This window comes from Nicotiana sylvestris, chromosome 9 (genome assembly GCF_000393655.2).
Source record: "Nicotiana sylvestris chromosome 9, ASM39365v2, whole genome shotgun sequence".
In the NCBI taxonomy this organism is placed as follows: Eukaryota; Viridiplantae; Streptophyta; class Magnoliopsida; order Solanales; family Solanaceae; genus Nicotiana; species Nicotiana sylvestris.
Window position 1 is genome coordinate 61483297 of NC_091065.1, and position 12427 is coordinate 61495723.

The window sequence follows — 12427 nt, forward strand, 5'->3', positions numbered from 1 at the left end:
ATCCAAGAAGGAATTATCTTTGAGATGATAAGAAGTCAATCCTATTGGTCTTAAGTGATACAAGAGTGTATAAGGGTGATTAACCAGTATTAGAAGTTAAACGAATCAAGGATGTTGTAACTCGTATTTTCAGGTAATCTAGCAGTGCTTAATACACTCAAGAGGTCATTTATTAAGGTATTTTAATCATATAATATCCGTATCATAAGTCTTGAAGTCAAACGAGTTATGAAACAAAAGTCGACAAAAGTTGTCGCAACTTAGGTTCATAATTTTACTTAAACATTAGGTCAAATATTTCTAATCTTTTCTCATAATTTACAAGGAATTACAGGTTGATCTACCAACCAAATTAAATATATATGAGTCTAGTTTCCAACGCATTAAACCGTTCATCAATACGATCTCGGAGTAGAGAGTTATTCACGTTTTCGCGAGACTGCGCCAAGCACCTCTCTATGGGGCCCGCTAAGGCGGTTTAAGATATTTGGACCTATATAGGATGCCTCCAACCCGTTTTAAGTCATTTCTTTTCACTATTTTCAGACCTTAGAACCCTAGGAACATCCTCTCAAGGTTCTCTCAAGATTCAAGACCCAAAAAAAGGGCAAACAACACAAATCAAGTGTCGGGAATTCCGTGGCGCTAGTAAGTCTCTTGTTCTTCTTGTTGTTGCTCATTTTTGTGTCGTTCCAGCTCGTGTGGGAGGTTGTTTTAAAGGGTTTATGTTCTGTAAATACTCCCTCATGTTCTTAATATCAATCCTAGGTGATTTCAAGCCTTCTAAAGTGATTCTAGTGCCGAAAAACACTAATTGATCGCTAGTTTCGCTTTTTTGTTGTTGTGGCAGCATTGGAGGGATATTTCATGGAAATTTAAGGTCAAATTGGAGTTTTTCTTTCTGTATAAAGGTAAGGAACCTCTTACTCTATATGTATTTAAGATTATCCAAGTTGCGGCTAAGCCATTGAAGCTAGAACTTGTGAGATATATATCGAAAGGCTTGGTAGTAATGTTATTGTTTTGTGGACTGTTTTGCGTTGTTGTTGGGCTGCGTATTTTACTACTATCTTGTGGAGTTTTGGAGGAGGAAGGGTGTGGAGAAACACCATATATATGTAGGGTTATGGGCTGATAGTTATTCGTAACATTTCCAGGTTGTTTGACACGACTACGGTGGTCGTCGTATGTATGGAGTGATTAGGCTGTGTGTGGACTATTTTGGGAGGCTCAATATGTTTATTATTGATGTTGTTTGGGCTGTTTGGTGACTGTTTTGAATGGTGTGAGGTCATATATATAGGGGAGGTGCTGTCCGTTTCATCGTAAAATAGGTTGTGGTCGATACATAATAGTTATGACGCTTAAATGATAACGATAGTATCGTTTCTCTTATTGTAGACTAAGGAGTTTTGACAATTGCATAGCTTGAGATTGGGGCAGTATATACAAGGTATGTGAGGCTATACCTTTCCTTCTTTTGCACGACTCCGATTGTACATAATGTAATGAACGAGCTTCCAAAGATACTCTACTCTTAGAAGCTAGCAGTACTTACATTGTTTTCCCTCTTATGGAACGATTGATGTTAATGTTGCTTATCTTATTCTTATGTTATCAATGTTGTTGGTACTTCCTGATTCTTATAAGGTTCATAGTGAAGAGTTAGTCCTAATAACGTGTACAGAGGATACCGACCTTACGTCACTCCGAAAGGTTTAGAATGTGATTCCATGAGTCGAGCATGCATTATATATATGTATCTATTTTACTCTACCGAGCCACGCTATAGTTGGCCGGGTACGGCACCTATTGTGCAACCACTGATCAGTTGGGTTTTACCGAGCTCCACGTGGCCGGGTACGATTCTACCGAGCCTATTATGGCCGGGTACGATATGATGATGATGATGCCCACAGAGGCGAATGCTTTAAAGGTTTATGTATTTATACATATGTATCATGCATTTCATGTAAGTAGCCCTCAGAGGTACTAAGATGTTACAGGTTGTATATTCTCTATCCTTGCTTACATTACTGATCGTATTTATGGTTCCTTGCCTTACATACTCAGTACTTTATTCGTACTGACGTCCTTTTATTTGTGGACGCTGCATGTCGTGCTGCAGGTCCTGATAGACAGGCAGGTGCAGCTCCCCCACCACAGTAGACTGTCCAGTTCAGCGGTGATTGGCGAGATCCCTTCTCCGGACTTGCCTTGGTCTTGGTATGCAATTTTTGTTATAGACATTATGGGTATGTCGGGGCCCTGTTCCGGCTATGTTGCAACACTTATGTTCTTTTAGAGGCTCATAGACAAGTGTCGGCTCATGTATAGTTTGGTATGCCTTGTCGGCTAGTTTTTGTTGTATAGTCTTTCATAGTAGCGTGGTAGCTCATACCTTATATGTAGTTTCTTGATTGTCTGGTCATCCCCTACTATGTATGTTCATGCCGTCATATTTTATTGCTGGTTGTCCATGATCTAGGTCTACCATTTATATTGATCTCGTCAGCCCTAAAAGATAATAATGAAGGTTAGATGAAATGTACATTGGTGCTCGGCAAGTGTGGTTGGGTGCTAGTCATGACCCTTCAGTTTGGGTCGTGACACTTAAGCATCTCCTAATTAGCCCAAACCTTCACCAGACAATCACCAAGCCCACCAAACCCAAAGCCCGCAACAATTTTCCCTAATAACCTTTAGAGCTGGTCGAATTTCGAATTTGGGGTTTGACCTATTTTTGTTTTTGGGGATTTTCTCAAGGTTTTTTCTCGTTTTGGCTAGAAGTTTGCCCAACTAGGTTACTCTTGACCGGAATAGCCATTTGGGTCAACTTCGAGCCTTTCGAAGCATCTTGAAGATCGGCCAGTCTTTCACCTCATTTTCTCGGTCGTTTTGTTAGATTCAATCGGTAAATCTTGGTTCCCTACTCTTTGTTTCTTTTTATGTTGCTTCTGTCTTCTCTTCTTTCTTTATTTCTTTCTTTCTTTCGCTTCTTCTCCATCGATTTTGTTTGCATGGTAGTTTAGAATGTTTATTAAGTGGGTTTCACTCTTTTTTAATTGGGCAGTTGTTTTAAATCATAGTTAACATGTTTTAAGTTCTTGGTTAATTATAATTTGTTTTAGAGTAAATTAGAACAAGCTTGATTAGTTATTTTAGATAATTCAAATAAGCTAATTAGTTGATTGAAAATTCGATTCTAATTTGTACCATTTTTTCTTTTTCCCTTTTTCTTGAATGTCTGGATTCTGATTGCTGGCTGGATAAAAATGTTATTCAGCCTAGGCCTGAGCTGAGTGTTATGCTTGGGCCTATTTGAGGCCATTTGACCACGACTTGGGCCTGTTGGCCAGTGCAATTGGCCCAATAATTTGAAAGGTAAGGCTCTAGAAAGCGCACAACTGCCTAGATTTGGTGAACAGAGCATATGGAAATATCTGAATATGGACAGCTGTCCTAGAGCTGCCCAGTTTTCAATTATGGAAAGATTCCTATCCTGAAAGCTGAGGGTCTTTAGATAAATAACAGGTTTAAATATTAGGGTAAAAAGTGAACAAAAGAAAAATGAGGGAGGGGTAACAGTAAAAGAAAAATCAAACTCTGCTGCCCTAAATATCCTCTATAAAAGACACTTTTCCCAATCATTAGAAATAGAAAAAAGGGTGAAAAAAGAGAAACGGCTGAAAACAAAACCTTCCAAAAAGTGTTCTTAAGAAATTTTGATTTTCTTTTCTCTTCTGGAGTCATTTTGCTGGGGTTTTCAGAAGCTGGAACAAAATTTTGGGGTTTATTCACTGTTGTTATTGCTGAGCTTGAGCTAGGAGCTGCAGATTTCCTTCATTCTTTTGGCTATTGTTTTCTTTTGCTAGGTGTCACACCTCCCTTTTTACCTATCCCAGAAAGGGTATAAGAGAGTTTTTTCCCAACTTAAAGTGACAATTGAAACGGAATTATTTATCTAAGAATCAGAGTCGCCACTTGGAATAATTTATGGTGTCCCAAGTCACTGGTTCAAATCCCAAATCGAGGAAAAATTTGATTCTGTATTACAGTCCGCGAACCAGAAATCCGGGTAAGGAATTCTGTTAACCCGGGAGAAGGTGTTAGGCATTCCCGAATTCTGTGGTTTTAGCACGGTCGCTCAACTTTTATTATTGGCCTATTTATCTGATTTTTAGAACACTTTCAAACCTATGTGCGTTTTTACCTGCTTTTATTTAATTTTAGAAAGATTTCAACTTTATACAGAACACGTCTTTGGGTCACGCCACATGATGAACCCACGATCCGTGACATATTTTGTTTAACGTTGTTAGGATTTGGATTTGGGTCACATGAAATGCACACCCGACTGTTTAGGAAGGTAAGTTATTAAAGTAACGCGCCTAAAGCAACTACGCATTTGCAACTTTGCGAGGGCCATGAAAATTGCTAAATGGCGCGCCTCGAATTCTATGGATCAACACAAGATTAATTGAATGAGTGCCATGCAATGGTCATTTTTGTTGGGCATGGCGCACCTCAGTTCTAAATTAAAGAGGCATTCAGTTCTAAATTATAGCTTCGGAGGGCCATAAGCTATTTTGTGTTATTTAGTATGACTTACCTCATTCTAAAAAAACATTAATTGTTTAAAGAAAACTGCAGGATTCCTAATTACTCAAATATTGCCTAATGGATTTGTTGAAGGCCAAAAGAAAGTACTACTTAATATTAAAGAAAAACTCAAGCCCAAACAATGAGCCCAGTCCGTATGGGTCATGTGCAAATAGAATATTCTGAGATACACATGTCGAACCTCCACAACAACTGAAAGCAATCAGATTTTTAACGTGCCAAATTAACATTAAACCAAAAGCCATTACAAGATTTGGGGCTCGAAGTAGGCCCGTCATGATGAAGGTCGACAAAACCAAAACAGCTCAAAGCTGTGCATTCGTACTTAAGAATGCTTTCGCCACTTGGGCTGGCTTTAAACCCAGATTTTACAAACTAACAATTAATTTAGATTAAAAGCTAAGTGGGATTAAACCTACAATTATTCCTGACTCTTAGATAAGGGAAACAAATTGCCTAATAACTTCCATATTTACAATTGTCTTAACATAGAATAATTGACCAAATGTTCCCAAATTAAACCATCGCTAATCCATTATGGCTCATGAGTAAACATGCTGGAATTATGGACATCAGTCCTTTAAATAACTTCACAAGAACAATCATACAAATTTCAAATTCATTCAAACCTTGGCTTAATCCATGTACATGATAAATGGAGACTTGTAAAGGGGCCTAATGAACAAACATGATCTCAAACCTTAGGCTCATGGGCAAACATGCTTATAAAACAACATCAATACACGTACAAGTCAAACACCTAACATTTTAATGGATTCAGATAAACATTAGAACCAAAACCTTACTGATTTTTGATAGAAACTTAAGTAAAAAATCTGTGATCCAGAGCACAAATCAAAATAAACTGAACAATTGAGGCCTATAGTTCATTTTCCATAAAAATAATCCACAAACCTGCTCATACACCTTCTAAACATGTTATTTAATGTTTAAACTAAACAGTTGGCTAAAACACAAACCCCATTTTATAATACCAGTACCAGCTCGTTTAACATTTACCATTACCAATCTACTACATGGTATTTAAACAGTAATAAAAAAAAACAAAGAGAAACTATGGCAAATACAACCTATATTCCATCGATTTCCACTTGATTCTCATAACCAGCATTCAAACAGTATTTCTAGACTAAGGAAATACCTGGAAATGAAAGTAAAGGGGATAAGATCAGCAGTAGCAACAACAGTATCCAACAACAGAAAGAAACCACAGAAAAAACAGCTTTAAATCAATGACTGATGCTCAAAAATCAAAAATCCACAACCAGAACTTCAAAACAAGCTTTTAAACCACCAGATTCAAATCATTTGAGCCCAGATAAGTTAGAAACTATTTCAGGAATTAGAAACTGAAGAGATCACAGAAAGAAGTCAATCAAACAGTGAAAAGCAGCCGTTTGTATTTTTGGATTTTTATCTCCTAGATCTCTCTCTTATTCTGTCCTCTATCTTAAACTTATGTATCTCCATTTTTTTTCTTTGGACTCTATATTCTGTCCGTTCTCCTTCAGTCGTTTCCTAAGCAAGCTTTATATAGGATCTCTTAAGATAGCCTAAAATCAATTCCCTATTCACAAATGCCCCTTCCCCAATTTCTTAATTGATTCCACTCAATTCTTTTCTCTTTATTTTATTCAATTATGCACTCCTAAATCCTACCACTATTAGTAGCTTCTTAGTTAGTTAGGTAAGGTTCACACAACCTAAATAATCCATAGGCTACCCTTACAACCCCTGTTAATTACTCAAACCTAACAAATGAGTCAAATTGACCCAAAGTCCCTGAGCTACTGTCTGTGATCCAAACCAATTTCTGCGATCATATGGAAGGCAGAAAACAAAATCGACTACTTAAATGGATTCAACAGACGACTGATTAATAACAACTACTATATGACTGATTAACATCAACAAACAAACATGAAATTAGTGAGGTTATTAAAACAAATGACCTAATTAGATGAACTAAGTCAGCAGACTAATAAGAATCATAGAACAACTTTCACAAAAAGAAACAAAGGGGACAACGAGCAGAGAACAGTTTGAACTCAGCAGATTGGTCGAGTTTTCAAAGGGAGTAAAAACAATCTAACTAAAGAAATGGAGAGGAAAAAGGAGATGAAATGGATTAAAATAATGAAAACACTTACCATTCAGAAATCAACAATCTGCTGTAGACCTTGATTTAACGAGACTGATGTTACACATTTGTTCTTTGTCAAGAACAACTGAGCAACATCAGTCTTCGTCGAATCTAATCTTCAAAACTTTGACAGAAACAACATCATATGATCATGCATGCCACTAAGTTTTACTGAGGATAATCTTAGATTTTTAGGGCTCGACCTCAGATTTAAGATTCGAGAGATTCTGGCAATATTCGAGGGAAAACAATAATGGATTTGGTACAAGGGAGATATGGGGGTTAGGTGGTGTTGATTTGGGGTCGATTGGGTAAGTTAGGGTTTAAGGGTCTGACCTTCGATCCCATATTCGAAGAGTTTGACTGTGATTCGAAGGTAATGGGTTGAGGATTCAGAACGGGGAGATGAAAGAGAGTCGATGGTGTGAATTTGGGGTTGTTTGGTGGTTGCCCGCCGCCGTAAGCGATTTCCGGTAGGCGGTCAACGGTGGTTTGAGGCGGCGATTTTGGCTGGTCTCTAAAGAGAGATCAGAGATGATGAGGGGGGTGGGGGGGTTCTGAGGGGGTAAGGGGTTTGAGGTTTTGAGTATATTAAATTGATGATTTAATTAGGGCCGTTGGATGATTGGAATCCAACAGCTCTAATTAAATCATTAATGGGAAACAGGGTCATTTTGTTTCACTGGTGGGAACTGATTTGGTTTTGGATCAGGTCGGAGTTTGGGAAATGGGCGAGAATCTGGACCGTTTGATCAAACTAATTCAACGGTCAAGATTAAAATGCCTGAAACAACATCGTTTGGATTAAGCTGGAGACAAACCGGCTATTAGGGTGGGTCTGGGCCGGTTTTGGTTGGATTTTGGAGACAATTGTCAAGTTTTGCCCAAATACAGTCTTTTCTATTTCCTTTTATTTTCATTTCTTTTCCTTTCCTTTCCCTATTTCTTTTAAATTAAACTAAAATAAAAACCTAAATTAATTCCTAATCCAAATTATCTAATTAGTTTAATTAACTCTAAATTATGACTACCACAACTAAGTTAAGTACCAAATTAAAGCGAGAATTACCAAAAAATCAAAAATTAAAAAGCAACAATATACTATTTTTTGTGATTTTCCATTTTTGTAAAACTACTTAATTAATTTTTAAAAATGCAAAGTTAAATCTTAAATGCAAAAAAATGCAACAATTTTTTTTATTTTTATATAATTTAAATAAAATAAACATGCAAAGACAAATGCAAACAATAACAGAAAATGCCACAAAAAATCCACAAAATTGCGAACAATGGATTTTTTTTTGTTTTTGTATTTATGGGAATAATTCATATAGGGCAAAAATCACGTGCTCACAGCTGCCCCTCTTTTCTCGAAAACACCAAGAGTTTTCGTGCAAAGATCAAGTGAGCGGATACGAGCGATTTTTGCCTATTTGAATACTCCGTGGGAAGCATCTTTGAAAGAATCTGACCGAACCTCTGCTTCAAAGGTTTCCTACATATCCTTGGCTATAAAGAAATCAGGTTAGTGTAGTTCGGGAAGTTTCGGTAGCTGGGACTACCATGAAGTTGTGATTTCACTGTTCCTGCTGCTGCTACTGCTTACTGACCTCCTTATTATACCGTGACAAAATAAAAGAAGCTAGACGAAGCTATGCACTATGCATTGCAAAGATTTATTTTCAAACTTGATCTTGTGATTGTTGTTGCCTTGTTGACTTGTATTTTCCTGCAGAAGTTCCTTTGTTGCTGACTTGAATCGTAATTTTGTGATGCTTTTCCTTTCCTTCAATTACTTTCCCTTTTATTTCCAGGTGGATACCTGATTTCCAAACTTTAACCGTCTTCCTTTGACTGTTATTGCCTTTCCTTGAATTGCTTCCTTCTGTTCTTCTTCCTTTCTTTTTTAGGTGGTTTCTTGATTGCCAATACTTGAATTGTTTTCTCTTCCTATGAAACTCGAATTGCTGTCCTTTCAACTTGAACTGTCTTCTTTTGACCATTGTTGCCTTCACTCTGTTCTCCAGGCGGGCTCCTGATTACTGAAACTTGAATCGTACTCCTTGCCTTCGTTCTTCAGGTGGGCTCCTGATTATTGAAGTTTGATTTATACTTCTTCCCTTCGTTCTCCAGGCGGGCTCCTGATTTTAACAAAATTTGAATTTGTACTTCTTCCCTTCAATCTTCAGGCGGGCTCCTGATTTCTAACATTTGAATTGTACTTTTTCCCTTCGTTCTCTAAGCGAGCTCCTAATTACTGAAACTTGAGTTGTATTCCATTGCTCTCCAGGTGGGCGCCTGGCTGCTGAAACTTGAATTGTATTCCCTTGCTCTGACTGCTGAAACTTGAATTGTATTCCCTTGCTCTCCAGGTGGGTGCCTGATTGCTGAAACTTTAACTGTTTTTTCCTTGACTTGTTCTCCCTTGTTCCTCCAGGTGGGTGCCTGATTACCAATACTTGTGTCAATCTTCCTTGAAACTTGATTTGTTTTCCCTTGTTCTCCAGGTGGGCTCCTGATTACTTGATCCTGAACTGGTTTTTATCCTTAACATCCGTGTTGTTCTTCCGTGTTCTTCAGACGGGCACCTGACTTCAAAAAAATAGATAAAACAAAGAAAATTTTCTACCCCAGTTTGGTAGCCGGGAACCTTTGTGAGTGTTAACTGAATCATGTTACTTAATATCTCTAACAATCTGTAAACTAGATCCCATTATCCAGGAGGGTCCTGAAAATTTCTAGTAAAATGCCCGTTTCAAATCTGTATTATATTTTCTTCTATTGAACCTTGTTATCTAACTTGGTCCTAAAACTTCATCCCATTATCCAGGAGGGTTCTGAAAAGTTTTAAATTAAATCTTATCTTACAAGTGATGCTTTTAAAGCTAAACTATACTTCCTTATAGCCGAACTTGCTAAAACTTATTATCTAATGGAATTCTTAGTGCTACGTCCCATTTTTGAGGAGGGTCCTGAAAATTTCTAGTGAATCATATCTCAAGCACGCGTACTTCGAAGTTTCGCTTATATTCCTTTGGGGTACATTTATGCTAGAGTCTGCTACTCATGATTATTTTGAATTTTAAACTAAGTCACATTTTCCAGGAGGATCCTGAGAACTTTGCGATCAAACCTGCTTGGTGCTTGCTCTTTCTTCACGTAGGAAGTCTCCGAAACAAATGAAATTTTTGCCCCTGTTTCAAATCAAAGAAAAATCTTGTCACTTTAAAACGTGGTGGTTAGTTGTGGCATTCTTGCTGAAGGTGGTTCTTCCTTTGCCATACTTTGCTTTGACTGGCTGCCTTGAGCCGGTCGAGAACTGTTTGACCTTATGATTGATCCTTAACCCCAGGACCCTAGATGATCTGAGTGCTCTATACCCCAACCGTTGTTTTTCATTTCTGACCTCTGCATCTCCCGCGACATTACTGAACCATTTCACCGATTTAACTTTTGCTTACACTCTATGTCCCACTTTTCATCACACTATCTCTGGCATGTCCTAGCCGCATTTTGCTTTGTGCAATTTTGAAACTGGTAGTAAACTTTGAAATTCCTTCTTATTTGTTGAAACAAGGCTAACCTTGGAAGAGCTTTAGAGGAGTAAAATTAACAGCAATGAAATGCGACGATTTTGAGAATTAAGAATAAAGAAGAAAATCCAAATTTGGATGACTGTTGGAGAGAGAAAAAGAAACTTATCTGAGTGGAGTAACTGGCACCAATAATCATGGTATACATTTTGGATTAATCAACCCAGTCAGTTTAACCAATCACTTTTCCAATTGTTTTACTTTGTGCTCCAAGATCTCCACAACCTGATGTTTACTTTCCGCCAGCTTACAGACCTTGTTCGGCTTGCAGTGCCTTGAAGGGTTTTCACCGACAAACCTCTCTCATTTTTTCATTCCTCAATTCCTTGTCACCTCATGGTGCTCGTGAAGGTTTTCACCAATAAGACTCTCTCATTTTTACTTTCTCTCAGCTTTCGTCGCCTCATGGTGCCCACGAGGGTTTTCACCAATAAGACTCTCAATTTTTGATTTCTCTTGCTTAAATCGGAGTGTTGCCCCTGATATGAATCCTCTTTACTTGCTTGACTTGGCATATCTCGAAGACTGATCAGGAGGTCTTTCTTTGGACGGTAATGTGGGTTCTTTGGATATGTTTGGAAAGAAAAGGGTATCAAAAAGGCTCAAAGCAACTTAAATGGGTCAAAATTACAACTTTTGGAATCTGATCTCTTACCACAATCACAACTTCTACCTCAGTTTCTTGTCAGGGGATTTTTGATATTTATTTTGATATGATATGACCGAGCCGTGAGGCTGCCTACGTATCCTTAATAGGAATCAGGTCAAACGTAGTTCACACCTGAATTTCTTTGTTTTCTTGTACTTTCTCTTTTCGCTTCTTCTTTTTTTTCTTTCTTTTTATTTTCTTTCTTTTCTCTCTTTTTTCGTTATTGATTCCAAAAGAGGGGTATGAAATAAAATAAATAAGGCTCAAAAGGGGAAACAAAGGGTAGAGTGTTTAGATAGCAAAACAAATTGCCTTCGTCATTCCAATCTTCGAAACAATGCCAAGTACAAACAATCAACAATTGAACCAAAGAAATCATACATAATATCTCCTGACTGCATCAGGATTGATAGCCATGTCTACACATTTGCCTTCGATAACTGTTAGATACAAAGCACCATTGGACAACACTCATGTTATAATGAACGACCCTTGCCAATTTGGGGCGAACTTGCCCTTCGCTTCGGCCTGGTGTGGAAGGATGTGCTTTAATACTTACTGACCCACTTCAAACTTTCGGGGACGCACATTTTTGTTGTATGCTCTTGCCTTTCTCTTTTGATATAACTGCCCATGACACACTACTGCCAATCTCTTCTCATCGATCAAACTTAACTGGTCCAAATGGGTTTTGACGCACTCATCATCCTCAATATCGACCTCATCAACAATCCGAAGGGATGGGATTTCAACTTCCGCAAGTATCACTGCTTCAGTGACATATACCAACAAGTAAGGAGTTGCACCCACTGAAGTGCAAACAGTAGTGCGATAACCCAACAATGTGAATGGTAACTTTTCATGCCATTGCCTGGAACCTTCCACCATTTTCCGAAGTATTTTCTTTATGTTCTTGTTGGCTGCCTCGACTGCTCCATTCGCCATGGGGCGATATGGGGTGGAATTGCGATGCGTAATCTTAAATTGTTGACATACCTCATTTATCAAGTTACTGTTAAGATTAGCACCATTATCTGTGACGATCACCTTTGGTATCCCAAATCGACAGATGATATTTGAGTGAACGAAATCGACCACTGCTTTCTTGGTCACAGACTTGAGAGTTTTAGCCTCCACCCACTTGGTGAAATAATCAATGGCCACCAGAATGAACCTGTGCCCGTTGGATGTTGCTGGTTCAATTGGTCCAATGACATCCATGCCCCAAGCAACGAAGGGCCATGGTGCCGACATTGTGTGCAATTCTTATGGTGGAGAATGAATTAAATCTCCATGTACCTGGCATTGATGACATTTACGCACAAAACTGATACAATCTCGCTCCATGGTAAGCCAATAGTAACCTACTCGGAGAATTTTCTTTGCCAGCACATATCC

The 12427-nt window shown here is 38.2% G+C and overlaps 1 protein-coding gene across 1 annotated transcript; it reads right to left on the bottom strand.

Annotated features, from left to right (window-relative positions):
- Window positions 1-11404: 11404 nt before the first annotated feature.
- LOC138877656 (uncharacterized) lies at window positions 11405-11917 on the bottom strand. The gene is made up of 2 exons (XM_070157283.1): window positions 11593-11917; window positions 11405-11469 (listed from the first exon to the last, which is right to left on the bottom strand). The coding sequence occupies exons 1-2, from the start codon at window positions 11915-11917 to the stop codon at window positions 11405-11407; spliced, it is 390 nt and encodes a 129-aa protein (XP_070013384.1).
- Between the last annotated feature and the right edge of the window lie 510 nt (window positions 11918-12427).